At 37.3% G+C, this 16,403-nt stretch overlaps 3 protein-coding genes across 6 annotated transcripts; 1 reads left to right on the plus strand and 2 right to left on the minus strand.

Annotated features, from left to right (window-relative positions):
* Positions 1–5,100: 5,100 nt before the first annotated feature.
* On the plus strand, positions 5,101–8,747 carry LOC113316857 (formin-like protein 11). Its single transcript, XM_026565009.1, has 4 exons — positions 5,101–7,209; positions 7,303–7,493; positions 7,586–7,821; positions 7,905–8,747. Exons 1-4 carry the CDS (start codon positions 5,468–5,470, stop codon positions 8,631–8,633), a joined length of 2,898 nt encoding a protein of 965 aa, XP_026420794.1. The 5' UTR covers positions 5,101–5,467; the 3' UTR covers positions 8,634–8,747.
* Positions 8,748–9,077: 330 nt separating this feature from the next.
* LOC113316858 (dephospho-CoA kinase-like) lies at positions 9,078–11,853 on the minus strand. 2 transcript variants are annotated; one of them, XM_026565010.1, is made up of 5 exons: positions 11,713–11,782; positions 11,430–11,540; positions 10,709–10,829; positions 10,433–10,581; positions 9,078–9,695 (listed from the first exon to the last, which is right to left on the minus strand). In XM_026565010.1, exons 2-5 carry the CDS (start codon positions 11,522–11,524, stop codon positions 9,242–9,244), a joined length of 819 nt encoding a protein of 272 aa, XP_026420795.1. In that variant the 5' UTR covers positions 11,525–11,540; positions 11,713–11,782; the 3' UTR covers positions 9,078–9,241. The 2 variants fall into 2 exon arrangements, with proteins under 2 accessions (XP_026420795.1, XP_026420797.1); XM_026565012.1 differs by lacking the exon at positions 11,430–11,540 and having other exon boundaries at positions 11,713–11,853.
* A 103-nt stretch (positions 11,854–11,956) lies between these two features.
* LOC113316859 lies at positions 11,957–16,085 on the minus strand. Of its 3 annotated transcripts, none has more exons than XR_003343055.1 (7): positions 15,752–16,085; positions 14,164–14,469; positions 14,060–14,088; positions 13,873–13,935; positions 13,499–13,631; positions 13,328–13,404; positions 11,957–12,499 (listed from the first exon to the last, which is right to left on the minus strand). XR_003343055.1 is itself a non-coding variant. In XM_026565013.1 (6 exons), exons 1-6 carry the CDS (start codon positions 15,876–15,878, stop codon positions 13,388–13,390), a joined length of 675 nt encoding a protein of 224 aa, XP_026420798.1. In that variant the 5' UTR covers positions 15,879–16,085; the 3' UTR covers positions 12,944–13,387. The 3 variants fall into 3 exon arrangements, 1 of the variants encoding a protein (XP_026420798.1); XR_003343054.1 differs by lacking the exon at positions 11,957–12,499 and adding an exon at positions 12,944–13,220; XM_026565013.1 differs by lacking the exon at positions 11,957–12,499 and having other exon boundaries at positions 12,944–13,404.
* Between the last annotated feature and the right edge of the window lie 318 nt (positions 16,086–16,403).

Below are 16,403 nucleotides of genomic sequence, written 5' to 3' on the forward strand. Positions count from 1 at the left end.
AGACACATGGTGCTGAAGATTTGGGGTAATAGCATGTACGATAGCATTCAAATCGTCGTAATTTTGCTTTGCAACATTTATCTCAGCAAGGGTGTATTCACCAATAGGTTTGGGAACGTTTACATCTCCAACCGCCACAACGGGAGCATCATAGCCATTAACAACATATACCCATGATTGAAAATCACGTGCTTGAAGAAAAGCTCGCATAGAAATTTTCCACCATAAGTAATTAGAGCCATCGAAGACTGGTGGTACGTTAATAGAGATAACACCTCTGTCCATAGAGTCAGATCGCTACAAACACAGACTTGTAAGGTCTTAAACGTGTTTGCCTGCTCTGATACCAATTGAAAAAGAGGGGGTATAACAACACCACCCAATATTTCGATTAACAATCTGTATGGACTAAATACAAAACACTTATTAGAGAATCAACTAAACAGTCAAACTCAATCTAGATAAAAGTATCTCAAGGAGTTAATATCTCTCTCTTGTTTTGATTCACTCAAGCTAATAGAAATCAGCGAGTCTATAATCAAACACAAGGAATAACTTGGACGGTACCAAAGACCAATGTCCAAGGATCAATCAAAAACCAAAGGTCGGATTTCCAATTGATTGATTCAAACGCACAACCTGTATTATTTCAATTATATAAACAAATATAATGCGGAAATATAAATAACACAAATACCAGAATTTTGTTAACGAGGAAATCGAAAATGCAGAAAAACCCCGGGACCTAGTACAGATTGAATATACACTGTATCAAGCCTCTACAGACACTAGCCTACTCCAAGCTAACTTCGGACTGGACTACAGTTGAACCCCAATCAGTCTCCCACTGATCCAAGGTACAGGTGTACTCCCTATGCCTCTGATCCCAGCAGGATACTGCGCACTTGATTTCCTTAGCTGATCTCACCCACAACTAAGAGTTGCTACAACCCAAAATCGCAGGCTTTAACAGTAAACAAATCTGTCTCACACAGACAAGTCTATCAAAGGATCAATCTGTCTCCCACAGAAAAACCCTAAAAGTTTTTGTTCCGTATTTTGATAATAATCAAGGTGAACAAGAACCAATTGATAATCCGGTCTTATATTCCCGAAGAACAGCCTAGATTAATCAATCACCTCACAACAATCTTAATCGTATGGTAGCGAAACAAGATGTCGTGGAATCACAAACGATGAGACGAAGGTGTTTGTGATTACTTTTTATATCTTGCCTATCAGAGAACTCTCACGATCTCAAGCCAATCAATATAATTGTACTCGTACGATAGAAGATACAAGATCAGATCACACAACTATAATAAAAGTAGTATCGGTCTGGCTTCACAATCCCAATGAAGTCTTTAAGTCGTTAACCTAGTTTTAGAAGAAGAAAACCAAAGGTTAAAGGAGAAACGACTCTAGCAGAGAAACTAGTAGCACACGGACGTGTGGGGTTTAGTTTTCTGAATGCTAAATGTCTCCTTTATATAGTCTTCAAATCAGGGTTTTGCCTTAGTTGCAAAGCAATCAATATTCACCGTTAGATGAAAACCTGATTTAGATTCAAGATAATATTTCTCAACCGTTAGATCGAAAACTTAGCTTGTCATACACAAATGACTGTACGCTTCTAGGTTTGTTAACCGCGCCCAAACGTGTACATTGTTGGTTCAACAATAGTCTACCCAAAGAGGTTAACCATATGAGCGTTTCATACCAACCATGTTCTTCTTCACCATAACTAGTTCAATTGACTCAAATGAACTAGTTAAGAGAGTTGTTCAATTGCAAGGAAATCTTATGTAACTACACAAGACACAATTGAAGCAAAGATGATTTGATTCACTCGAATCGGTTCATGAACTTTAATAGCCACGGTTTGAAAAAGCATTCCTTAGTCTTTTAAGATTAAGTTCAGAAATCATCTTTAGATATATAACCTTCTCAAGTTCGTAGACTAGGTTCGCGGACTTAAGACATCGGATAGATTTTACAAACTCCAGCAGAAATTCTCGGGTTCGAGAACTACGCCGGTTCGCAGACTGGGTTCGCGGACTGGATTTGCGGACTTGGCTCACGCAAGTAGTTTATTAACTCCAGCATAAATTCTCGGGTTTGAGAACTTAGGCAGTTCGCGGACTGAGTTCGCGGACTTGACACTTTCCATACTTCCGGTTCTCTTGATCAACAAAGTTCGAAAACTTCGGTTCAAGGAATCCATTGGTTATGTAATCTAAACTCTCATTCCAATCATTGAAACATTCTTAGAGGACGTTATATAGTTGTTACACTATGTCTCGTCAAATCAATTTTCAAAGTGATTGAAACATTCATGACTTTCGTCACTAGGTAAAGATAAACTTGGTCGAAGCAAAAAGCTTACCAACACATATTTCGAGATATAGATAGGCGAGATATACTCGGCTCGAAATACCAAATGTGTATGATCTAGTCTATACATATAGCATACGAATTTTGTCTCAAAGAGTAGAAGATAGAATAGATAGACTTGTGAGTGACAGATAAGTTCAAATCTCCACATAGCTTTTTGTCGATAAGTTCCTCCGGTTCCTTGAGTAGATCTTCTACTTGTATGATGAATCGCCATGAAGTCCTTGAGCTCAACTACACTTACTATCCTAGTCCGAGACTTAGCTATAAGAGACTAGAAATCATGACTTATAGTTTTGATCACTAATATTGACAAACATGCTTGAGATAGCAACGCATGCGAGTTTGACCGAGCAATGCTCTAACAATACTCCTCCACAGTGGTGAGTTGAGAAAGTTTGTTAAAGCATCCAACGTAGTTATCATTAGGTAAATCTTCAAAACGACTACAAATACTATCATAAAACAAAGACCAAGAATTAGAGAGTTTACTAGCAGAAAAATCAAAGAACCAAACATCAACTTTACATTCCAGAGACATAAAAACGAACTCAACTTTTTTCCTTTCATCGACACCATGGATCTGGAAGTATCTCTCACATTTATGTATCTAGTTGCGAGGGTTCTCAGCACTAAATTTTAGAAAATCAATTTTTGGTGGCTTGAGGTGATTAGAACGAAGACATGGTGGTTTAATGGAGTCTGAGTTTAAGAGGACTCAGGTGGAGGTGAAGGAGGAACAAGAGGGGTTTGGTAAGATGAAGGTGGTTGGCTGAGAATAGATCTAGATAAGAGACCCATCATTAATTTAAGATTTTTATTTGTTGTAGCGTTTGTTGCTGTGAGATCTTTAATGCCATCACAGATAGCTAACAGCCTCTCTCCATGTGCATTTGCTGCAGCTAGTAGTACGATCTCGAGAATCCTTGAGTTGATTTTCTGATAAGGCTTTAATCAAAGCAGATATCTCTTTGGTTTGAGCATCAACCTCTTCGATTGATGGACCTCCGATCATAGTGATGTAATCCTGGATGATACCAAATATAATGGATTTAGCTAAAGATAAAGACTAGACAATGATAACTTAGATCTGTTACTGCTACTCCTTAGAACCCGCGGTCCTTTCTTTTATATTCAATTCATTAACCTTCAAAGTTCTTACAGTTTACATATAGAGACTGAAACACAAAACCCTAATGATAAGTCACTATCGCCCTACATGTGGGAGAATCAGAACCATTAAAATTTAAGGACTACTTAAGCATTAATTGGTAATAATTATTATAATTTAACTGGATTAACAGAATTTCATACGAGCACTCAGTAAAATAATTAATGGCAGCTCAGGTATATGACATATTTTTTACACCTGCAGCTGGAAATGCTCCAAAATTTATTCGTTTTACTAAAAAATTTCAAAAAGCTAGATTAACTCAGCAAGTACCACAAATATCGGCAGCTAGGCTTGGTAGCATATGGTCGCATATATGTTTGGTCATCGACATTTCTGTCTAAGGCGCCGCAGTACCACGCTACCGTTGGAGAATAATTCCTGGTATTGGGTTTTGGATTTGGTTTAGCAGGCATAAATCATCGTAGCCTTGATCAAGTAGTTGGCACATTTCCTTTATTGGCCGTGGAAGTGCCCCACACAGGCCAGACACTGCTTTGACTACTTGTTCCTACCACCATAAATATCGATCGATCCTGTACAGACAGTACAATTATTTTTTTGAAGGTTGTACATACTGTACACTGAGTCAGTGACTAGACATGCTTACGGAATAATTCCCAAATGAATAAGGGTACGCCCTCTTTCACTAGCGGCCCAAAAGAACATGTTATATTAACAGTTCGCACATTGCACTTCAGACCTTTCACAAAGTGAGAATTGGAAGAAAACAAAAGAAATGGGTTTGTTTCCGGCTCTTTTTTTGTCACAATCTGGTGTCTTTCCGGCTCAGACAGCAAGGAAAGTTCTAATTCTATGCTAACGGAATGATGCCAAATTTTAGGCCGAGTAATTTATTGATAACCACAGGAGTCTTGAATATGTTGAGAAGACTTGGTTCATGTTAAAACAAACAATGGTAAAGAAACAATGGTGTAGACTGTAGACCTAATATGATCCACCAAATCACATGGTAGAGTCTTCAGACTTACTGTAGTTGTGGGTTAACACAACCACACTTGTACTACCTACCGAATCAAAGTAAATCCTATACAAAAACAAAATCCAGAGTAACTTCTAACCTACCACAAAAATCTTGCTCTACACTGATTTCCTTTCTTGACTAGAAACCATTAGAGAGAGAGAGCTGGTCAGTAAGCAGTACACGTTTTGTCACACTCTTAAGCAGAACCCCCTAATTTCAATTCTTTAGAATTATGTCTTTATCTTAAGACTTTGGATGTTTTAATGAAATGGCACTCAGATGAGAGTAATGCACCACCAACCCATCTCTTTCTTTTCTCTCCGTCTTTAATGATATATCAAGGGGTTGGAGAGTGTTCATAGTTTGTTGCCTCTTGAGAGGGAAACATTTCCTAACCAATGGGGACCCAATTTAAGATGCATTTTTGCTTAGATTATTGATTGTTTTATAACTATAATACGAGTGATGATGTGAAGCCTTATTATTATTATAACCCAATAAAACTTTTTACTTGGATGTCCAACTTTTTAAACACTAAAACAAAGTCTACTTAGAAAAGGTTTCATGTATGAGTGATCAATCAAGTAGTACTAATCAACAGTAAAACATCTATTCATGATAATATGGAGATCCAAATGAGATGACTGGACATAAAACTAATACTGTTTTGGAGGGAAATTTTTAATGAAGAAAGAGAAGAACAATAAGAAGTAGTATAACTTCAACTGCCAAAGTTCAGGGGTTCCTTGGAGTAGCATTAAAGCCTTTCTCTCCCTCCCTCTCTCTAGCTGTATCAGATCTTCATTACTACATTACCTTCTTCACCTTCCAAAGATTAAAGATTTGTACTAGGTATATATCATAACAAAATTCTTGAATCTAGAATGATAACTTAATCATTTTTGAGTTGAAGAAAAATGAGTTCTAAAGTTTTTCACTTGATGGGTTTTATCAACTTTGTACTTGTTCTGTGTCTGAATGCCCACCTTTTAGTTGCAGTAGATTCTTCAGAGAATGTTGTGCAGAGTTATGATAATGCTGGTCAGATAAAGATGTACAGAGATGAGTACAATGGAGATGGAAAAGAGAAAAACATTGTTAAGATATCTGGTCAGGATGAAATCGAAGAAAGGAGAGATCTTGTTTTAGAGAAGGTCAGAAATTTACTGGGGCTAAACAGCTTCAAGACCAAATTTCCAAGACATGGTCCTGTTGAGCATGGGATGTTATCACCTTCTCCAGCACCCACCATTGAACCTCCAGCTCCAGTTCCACTTCCAGCTCATATCCATGTGGGTCATCATCGTTTACACCCTCGCTTACCGTTGTCACCTCCAACCATTTTACATCCAGTGCACCCTGAAGTTCCAAGAAGACATGGAGATGAGGTTAAAGTTAAGAAAATTGTGATAGCTGTTGCTGTGTCAAGTGGAGCAGTTACTGTGATTTCTGTTCTCGGATTCCTCTTGTTCTGTTGGAAGTTTGGGAAAGGACGACGAAGATCTGCAAAGACAATGTCGGTTAATGCAACCAACAGAAGCTTTAAAGGAAGATCAAAGTGTGTAAATTCTCCAATCACCTCAAACAAGGTTAGTTTGGAATTGGGACCAGAGCATTTTTGTCTACATTCAGTAGAACCAGCTTCAAAGGTAGATCTTTCCCCGGTTAAACAAAATTATGAAACTGTGAGCATAACATGGAAGAGAAAACAAACTAATACTTCCTTGGATGAGGTGAGTGAATCTGGCAAGGATTCAAGGAAATCTTTTTCAGATAATGACAGCTATTCATCTGATAATGTTAGCTGCTCCTCGGTTGATGAAATTATTTCTGTTCATGAAATTAGAGAAGTAGTAACGCCAGCAATAGATAATGGAAATTGTTTATTAGAAAATGAAACCATTAAGATTGAAGCTTTATCATCTGATGATGAATCTTTCCACTCGCTGTGCGGTTCAGATTCATCAAATGTGCGGATTTCCAATGCTTCTGAGGGTGATCTGAGAGACCCATCTGAAGTTGTCTCATCGCCGAATTACCCAAAACGGTCATCTCCACCAGAACATAGTTCCAAGCTACATTATGCCTCGAAGAAAAAATCATCAACTTCACCAGTGAAACCAGTTTCAACTCCACCTTCACATACTCGTAATCTGCGACAAGCAACAACATCATCACAGGGTACCACAATTACTTCACAACTTGTCACTCAATCTCCACCTCAACCACCTCCTCCACCTTCACTTCTGTATTTCTCATCCTCTCACTCTTCATTTAGTTCAAAGCAAATTACTTCAACAGCAGCATCAAAACTACCTTCCTCTTCAAAATCAGATTCTTCTTCAGGGTCTAACCAAAACCTATCATACGACTCTTCTTCATCAGCTCAACATAAATCCCAGGCGGTTTTAACAAGTACACTAGGCACAGGTAGTGCAAGAAGTATACCTCCTCCACCATGCCCTCCTCCGCCATTCACTAAAGGAAAGAATAATTCCCTTCAGCCTCCACCACCCCCACCAGGTCCACTTCCTCAATCCTTGGCGGTTGGCAAAGATGGGATTCCTCTACCAAAACTGAAACCACTGCATTGGGACAAAGTCAGAGCCACTCCTGACCGTTCTACAGTCTGGGACAACTTGAAATCAAACTCCTTTGAGTAAGCTGGCTATATTATCATTTTGTCCAATGTTTTAACCCCAATCTCTTTGTTTGACACTAAACTAACCCTCTTCTGAGATTCCTGCAACAGATTTGATGAGAAGATGATCGAGTCGCTATTCGGATACAAACTACAAAATGCACCTAAGAGTGATGAAAATAAGAGCAAAAGCCCCTCTCCAACAAAGCACACTCTTGAACCGAAAAGGCTGCAGAACATAACCATACTCTTGAAAGCTCTAAATGCAACTGCAGAGCAAGTTTGTAATTCACTGAATCAAGGTAGAGCTCTAAAGATATTAAGTTTCCACATATAATCCAAGCTGGACAAAATTGATGTACTTATTATATATTATCTGTTGGGATGGGAGCAGGCAATGGCCTGTGTATGCAGCAATTAGAGGCCCTAGTGAAGATGGTCCCGACTAAAGAAGAAGAAATAATGCTTCTGAGCTACCAAGGGAACATAGATGACCTAGGGTATGCAGAGAAGTTCATTAAAGCAGTGCTTGATGTACCTTTCGCGTTCTTAAGAATAGAAGCTATGCTTTACAGGGACACTTTCGAAGATGAGGTGGTTCATCTGCGAAAGTCGTTTGCAATGTTAGAGGTAACAAACTAACAATTAAAATCATTTTAAACCAGAAACAGTTGTTTGCGATGCTTATCCCTTTTTAATTCTTGTTACTGCAGGAGGCATGCGAGGAACTAAGGTCGAGCAGACTCTTCTTGAAACTACTAGAAGCTGTGCTAAAAACAGGAAACAGGATGAATGTAGGTACAATAAGAGGAGGTGCAAGGGCATTCAAACTTGACGCACTTCTAAAATTAGCAGATGTAAAAGGAACAGATGGGAAGACTACCTTACTTCACTTTGTTGTTCAAGAAATGATCCGATCGGAAGGAATCAAAGAGTCAGACATTGTTATAGCAAAAAACAATCAGAAAATTAAGAAAATGGTTGAAGAAAGGGAAGAAAATTGCAGAAGAATGGGTCTTGATCATGTTTCAAGCCTGAGTGCAGAGCTCTGCAATGTGAAGAAGACGGCAACAATAGACTTAGATGTTCTTGCAAGCTCTGTTTCAACCCTGTCAGATGGAATGGTTAACCTACAACATTTAGTACACGAGGCTTTATCTATGGATGCTCGGGATGGGAACTTTGCCAAGTTAATGAAGTCTTTCTTGAGTCATGCAGAAACCAGTATCAAAGAGCTAAAGAAAGATGAAGATCGAGTTTTCTTACATGTCAGAGAAATTACAGAGTATTTTCATGGAGATGTAAGCAAAGATGAAGCAAACCCACTTCGTATTTTTGTGATAGTGAGAGACTTTCTAGGTATGTTAGATCAAGTCTGTAAAGAGATCAAATCTTCAAAATTACCTAAGATTGCAAACACCGCCGTCACTCCATTCCGATGACATACTTTCTTGATTCATGATTTCATATTCAACTCGCTTCATGTAAGATACAATGAGAGTTCTGTAACAATTTGAAACTGCATAAAGTGGTTGAAGGGTTTTGTTTCAAAGCAACCACAGGATTCAGTATTTTTTCATCGCTCAAAACAGGCAAGCAAATCTACTAAATTAAAATGTAGCATTGTTCTCAAAATCAAGATTATATAAAAGAGAACGAAAGACGCACAGCAACAGGGGAAAAAAGAACGCCCACTTTCGACTATTTTCTATGGAACACCATCTATCATTATTCGGCAACATTAGTTCTACTTTTAAACTTGATACTACAGGGACATTTAAATTCTTCCATATCAGCATGTATATTATGATAGAACTGTTTCACAAAACAATTTCGACAAGCAACCAAGCAATGAATTCGAAAACAGTTTCATAAAGCAACAAAACTGAAGAGTGGAAAAACACATTCATAAAGCAACAAACAGAAGAGTGGAAAAACACAGTTTCACATAAGTGAATACAAACAACACAAGAAATATTTCATTACCATCATTTGTTTCCAATATCATTTGAGCAATGACAATTGAGAAACAGTAACTACTGGTATGCAATTACCTTACATTAGCGCTGTTATTGAAGTTTCTACAAGCATAAACACCTACAGCCACAGAAAGAAAAACTGAAATCACACCTTGTCTTGATAACCCAAATTCTGTCCATGTTAAAGGCTTCATAACTTGACTCAACACCTTCTCAAACTCCACTTTTGTTTCCACCAGACTCCCCGAATTATCAATCACTATATCTGCTTTCTCCCTTTTCGAATCAAGTTCCATTTGAGCATTAATTCTATTCCTAGCCTGTTCTTCAGAGATCTCATCTCTTGCAACAAGTCGTTGAAGCTGAGTTTCAGAATCAACCCAAACAACAATAATGGGTTTCGTCCATTTATCTAATTTAGCCTCGAACAACAATGGGATGTCAAGAACAATAACGCTATAACCCTTAATCCATAGTTTAAGCACTTCCAATAAGATTCCCTTAGAAATGTAAGGTGCTAATAACCTACAAATTAATAACATATATTAGCATAAGGTTAAAATTACAATAGAAAGATGCACGGACTTAAGTATATACACTTATACTCTACACATCTACATCGTCAAAATACATCCAACAGAGCACCATGAGCAAAAAAAAAAAAAGAAAAAAGATTCCTTAATTTTAACAGCATGTGACAACTTCCCTCCTACTTGAATATCAAACATTCAATCCTAAAGAGCCACAAACAAGAAAGCAACAGTTTTTAAGAAAACCCACCAGAAATTTCTCAAGGAACCACAACAAACTACATTGAAACAGTTCAATAAAACCTATATGGATTCATATCAGCCATCAGCAAATTCTAGACACATCATAGCATGTAATATAATTCGACGATCTGGAAGAAACAAAAATACCATCTTAGCAAACATTATAACCTCATTCCAGTAGGACATACGGTATTCGACAATTTCTCTGGTGACATAAACATACAGTTCTTACCACTTAGTGCAATAATTATTTATGTATTGATTTACCAACATAATGCATTTCACATCTCTAAAATGAACAATGTTCTCTGCGATGGTGATTCTGTAGCCTAGACGTGTCCGCAGAAATGAAATCTATTACCCATTTACACCATCGCTAGTAGGTGCCAACTAAACATAAGCAGTAGCCAGAACTCAATTACTATTAGGTGATAAAATTTCATACTAGGTCAATGTGCTGAGTATACGATTAGTAATCAAAAGTATTACCGGTTAAGAAGTTGTCGTTTGGATGGATCGGAGAATACAATTTGACCAAGTAGTGGTCTATTGACTTCACCGGTATTATCAAGTAAAATTTCATGTCCAAATGCAGCAACAACTTTTTTCCAACCGCCAGTACCTTTCTTTAATACATCCTATCAAACACAATAATCAGACCAAGTTTGAAGATCAATATTGGGGAACCCAAAACATCAGTCAAATTAGTCAATATTGAGAAACCTAAATATATGTAAAGTACAGAGAGAGAGAGAGAGAATGTACACGAGCAACGAGATCAGCATCAACAATGGGGACTCCATGAGACTTGAATAGATTGGAAATTGTACTTTTACCTGAAGATATCCCACCTGTTAATCCTACTATCCTCATCTTCACTGTGGTTCTGGATTAGAGATGAAATCATCAGAGCTCGGGTTTTTAAGTAAATTGTTAGAACAAACAGATGATTTGGAATCCGTAATTGGTCGGGGGCTAACAAATAATTGCCATGCTAATATCTATGTTTACTGAAGCACCAAGTTTCTTTACTACACGCCTGCACTAGCTCACTGCTCCATAGCATTCAAAGCAACCAAGGACATATTGATATAACTACAATAACTTTGATGTATAAGTACATAATAGTCTACACATGGACATGTGAAAAGAAGTGTGGCCCTATTCACGCTCAAGAACACTAGAGACTCTATCTAGTCCTAAGGGAGAACAGGTGGTTTGAAAAGAGGCTCTAATAAGTTCATTATATTCACCAATTGAAAATTAAAATTCAGAAACCTACATTGTTCATTTGAATTTTATACTCCACAAAACCAATCAGTTTCTCACCCAACAGGTAACTAGTCCATGGTGTCATAACTTGCATTGTTGTAATAACAAATCAAAATCATTATCAGTAATTCAAAACCTTCAAGAACTGGTGAAAAAGCTAGTAACATTAAACTTGTAAAAACCTTAAGCAAAAGCCCCTTCGAAACTCAAATACCTGATGTACTTTTGACAATACCAGAATTTCAATATATCCATGAAACCCACGATGTTAGTTTTGGATTTCATGCTGGACAATATAGTTGCTACCATGAATTCTTCTCTCAGACTTGCAATATCAACAAATTCTCAAAATTAACATCTTTATTTATGTAAATTGGTTTTTGTTCTTAAGAAAACCCAAAAACAAAAATAACACATGAAAACAGATCATAGAAGCTCTTACAGATTTAATGACCAGAATAAATCAAATCTGTATAGGATTCCTTAAAATTATTCACCTTTTGATGTAGAAGAACGGGTAGATGTACAGGAGAGCAATCAGTGGAGGTGATTTGATCGAAATTCTGAGCAGCAGCAGGGTAAAAGTTCGAAGAATGGTAGATATATGAGATGAGAGGATACAGTGGAGTTTTTATAGTAAATTTACAAATAAACCCTCACCTTCTGTCTGACTCTTTTAAATACAGTAGGTGTTCGAATAACCCAGATATACCCTCTAACTATCTACTCATCCTCCGCTTCAATTTGCTGCGCCTTGGTGTTTTGTCTTCTTTAAGCCATCTTTTGCTTCTATCAGCTCCGCTTTGCAGGTCTGTTATCACAGCGGTGTGGCCATAGTAGGGGTGCCTGATGCCTGTCTTTATGCAGAAATCGAAGCAGTTGAAGCTCTATTGAAAGTGTGGAATGAAGAGCTTTGGGAGGCATTGTACTAGTATGTCAGGACCTTCAGGAAAGATTGATCTAGCTCTGGAAGCCAAGCATGTGTGGGAGAGATAAGTCGCGACATCTTTATGCTTCTGATGGGGACGGACCCGACGGTAATACTTTTTGTCTTCGACCGTACTGCCAAACTACGTAGCTCCGCCTCAACTTATAAATTTACGCATTTGGAGATTAAAGTGTTGGCTCGTGAGGCCATCTCGGATCATATAGTCTCCCGCTTTGCAGAATTACAATCAGATGATGCTAGCTGTGTGGACCTTGGACTAGCACTTAGTTCGAGGTTGGTCTCAGCTGAGAATGCTGTGCTTACTAATATTCTTGATGATTTAGAAGTGAGACGAGCTGTATTCAGTAAGGACGCAAAATGAAAAATTGAGCCCAACAATTGATTGTATCAGCGATTCGCTGAATGGCAATAATGAAAAAACAGCGTGCAATTCCCAATAATTTACACGGAAATCATTAGAACTGTGAAATCTTGAGGACTGAGAAGCGCAAAAAGGGGTGTTATCCTCCCAGCCTCAGGGATGTGATTCTCAGCATACAGAAAAAACAAGCATGTGAGTACATTATTTCGCAGACAAAATCGTGTATTTCCCATCTTTACTGCATCATCCTCGAAATTGAAACACCAATAGATGTATCATTCATAGAGTCTACACAGAAACAAGGTTCTCTCCAACTGTAAAATCCGCAGTAGTACCCAACATAATGATCTTTTATGTTTAACAAGGGGAAAAAAGCCAACAGTCAATCGAACCCAAAGGAGGATTACTATTGAATGAATGGAACTGGAAGCTATTAATGCAAGCATTTCCATATATATAACAAACACATACTGTTTTCAAGCAAACTAAAGCACATAACATACTAAAGCATATTACAAGCAAACTAAAGGAAAAACCTATTCTGATTAAGATATATTGTAATCAAGCAAACTAAAGCATATTACATACAGAGCATCTTCCCAAAGGAAAAACCTGTTCTAATTAAGATAGTGCCTAATAACTTCCTGTAGTATCATCTTATGGTTGAGGTTTCAGGTTTCAACCTGCAACAGTGTCTGCAAATGCCCAATGGCACAAATTTGCCCTTAGTAACTCAATTGAGAAAATATATTAAGGTAACTTTTCTTTGATTGGCATATTAAGGTTTTCAGAGAAGCTTGACCTGATAAGTTAAGTGAGTTTTGCCAAGACATGTTTTGCAGCGAACCAGATTTTGGGCCAGTTAATCCTCACCTGACTCTGAATTTAGATCAAAGAGTATTGTTACCAAAAAAATCAGATACCAAATGAGACACTTCAATTCAAAATTAGAATAAGGGAAAAAGCTGCATACCATGTATTGCTTCCATGTTGTCTTCCTTGTATACCCCAAGTGGTGAGCCACGCGCGGAGTGAAGCATCTCTCCGGGCTTTGGTACCCTTTGAGTTTTAGGAGTCATGCCAATTGAATATCTTTGTGAACTTGCCTGTATGATAATTTATTGATCGCAGTATTAAGCACTTCTCAGTGAGGGGTTCTCGGGAAAACAAAATCAAGAGTATTTTAGGTATCAGCTCTTTCTTGGCTATTCAGTAAACATAAATATGTATGACTAGTAATTACAGTGTTCTTCTAAGGTAAAACTAGTATTTGATAATGTGATATAATTCTCAATCTTTTCATATGTAACATACAATAAGATAGAATGCGCGCAAGTAGATACATACCCCAGGTGTCTGGAAAGCATCTTGTAAACCAAACATTTGGGTATTTGATGGTTCTCCCATAAGCTGAAATAAGAGAAGTTCCAAGCAAAAACCTCATGAGATACAATTAAAAAAAAAAGTAACACAAACATGAAAAAAGGAAAAAGATAAAAGAAGGAACACTATGCAACATGGTCAGCGAACGTACAAAGTCTGGTATTTGAAGGTTTGTAGTCCCTGTCACCATAAACAAAAGCAAGTCATGTAAAAATCAGAAGCTGAGAAACAAAATGATACGTTTATAACTCTTACCTTCTTTACTCGAGAAATCAAAACCACCAATAGATGGCCTTGCGGAACCACAATGTGGGTGTGCCATGAACATCTGCTGTAGAAAAGATGCATGCATATTTCTTTCATCTTCTTCTTTCCACCCGACTTCAAATTGTCCATCGTTCGTCTTTACTGCCAAGTTCGGCATATTTTCTTTGAAAAATTGCAGAACTGGGGTTTGTAGCTGCTCGTCACTACAATTAGAGCGAAGCAAACGCAATCCAATCAGCAGATGTTGTTCCTCCGCATCACCAATTGCCCGAGTTGAAGCAATTCGCCTTTCCACTGCATAAAAAACAGATTAGCTAATTTCCCCTTCTCACCTCAACAACCAACTTGTCATAATACCTCAGATTGTACTTCAAGTCAATGCAACTATGAGGAATTTGAACCACAAATAAGAATCTTGTCGTTAAGATCTTCTCTAACTCATTGTAAATCTATACAAATCTGTTATAAATCTTACATATTCATATAGTTTTCTTTTGCTGCCAATGTACCATGAAAATAGATGGCATTTCAGTAAGAAGGTCAAGTTGAAATGTGTTCTGCATCCTGAATATGTTGTTTGCTAGCAGAACTCTTAACGGTAAAAAAATATTTGTAGCGTAAAATCCTCATACTTAAGAGCTCTAATGACGACATGGGTATGCAACATAAACGGCCCACTTATCGTTGAATGTAGAAACATGTTAGAATTTAAGAGTGAAAATAGCATTCACAACTCATATTAATCATATAAGAATAGTGAGTTTGTTTGTTTTTATCACTGAGATCATGGTACAAAAATGCTATTTGACTAGCAAAATAAACTGACACCTATAGAACTACCACCTACAACTACGAAATTGGTGTATGTTTGAAAGCCTGAGTTGTTTCCCGTGATATTAAATATGTAGGATTCACTGACCCTACAACCACGCATACTTAATATCTCAACCCCTCATTTAGAGGTAGATACTGGTAGTTGTGAGAGGTGCCAAAGAAATATAGAACTTCACTAGGTAGATACTAGAGCATAGAATTTGTGCGATGTCAGTGACATCCAAGTGTGACAAGCTTGATCATTACATAATTTTGAGAGCAAATAGATGTGTGCCCATACAAGTTAAACACTTGTAATGGGAATGAATACATACTGCATTCCTCTACTTCTAATCCCTTCCGTTTGTTTCACAACATGTATGGGTTATTCATAACCCTTTCTTATTCATCTTCTTGAAGAGAAGATGAATGTCAAATGGCGATCAATCAGTTGGAAACCATTTTTACAATACAGAAAACTTGATATCAAATGGAGCTCAAGATATATACCAGAGAAGGGACACATAAATAAGGTATTGCACCAGACACTTCATATTCATATAAACACAACAACACATTCATCAAATTCTCGTCAGATAGCTCGATCCATGAGTTAATTTATACGGTACCAAACGAAATCTAGAACAATCCATAATTTTTCGAAAGTAAGAAATTAAAACTAAGCAATTGAACAAAACCCTAAATTGAAAAAAAAATGCTCCAAATTTACAAAACTGAAATTTAGATAAAACTGGAAACTAACCTTCAAGATCTACAAATGTGTTACTTTTTTCTTCTATTTCTGGTTTCTCGGTCTTGTTGTTGACATCATTTTCAACGTTTACAGGCGATGATTGTTCAGCAACCCTTCTAGCTTTTCGTTTCGCCATTTACAAGATTGACCTAAAACTCCATTTAGGTACCTTTTTCTACTGTAAATTGATATGTTGTTTCTGTGACATGAATGGATGGATTACTTACGTTTGGACTTTAGAGAGACGAGAGAAATATTGAAACCTTAGAATCGGTACCCGGAGGCAAAGGGTGGGAAGGAATTTCAAATTGAATACGAGAAAGTTAACGGTTTCTAATTGAAGTTGGTTCTAATCAACTCGCCGCAGGTCATGTGGCCCCTTTTTTTTATTTATTATTATTATTTATTTATTTATGGAAGGAACAAGGGGCTTTGAAAAGCCCCTGAATTTTATTTATTGACTACCTCATTCAATTTGAGGTCTGAAGGATTACAAAGAAGAAGTGGTAGATAGACACACCTTTCTGGTTGATCATGATCAATTACATCAAGAAACAACACAACACAGATAATACATGATTTATATTTGAAACTTGTTGGCAATCTTGTGTATAAACTGTAATGAAACAAACAGAGAATAATAGAAAAGAGAGGAATGATG

This window comes from Papaver somniferum, chromosome 10 (assembly GCF_003573695.1).
Source record: "Papaver somniferum cultivar HN1 chromosome 10, ASM357369v1, whole genome shotgun sequence".
NCBI lineage: Eukaryota > Viridiplantae > Streptophyta > Magnoliopsida > Ranunculales > Papaveraceae > Papaver > Papaver somniferum.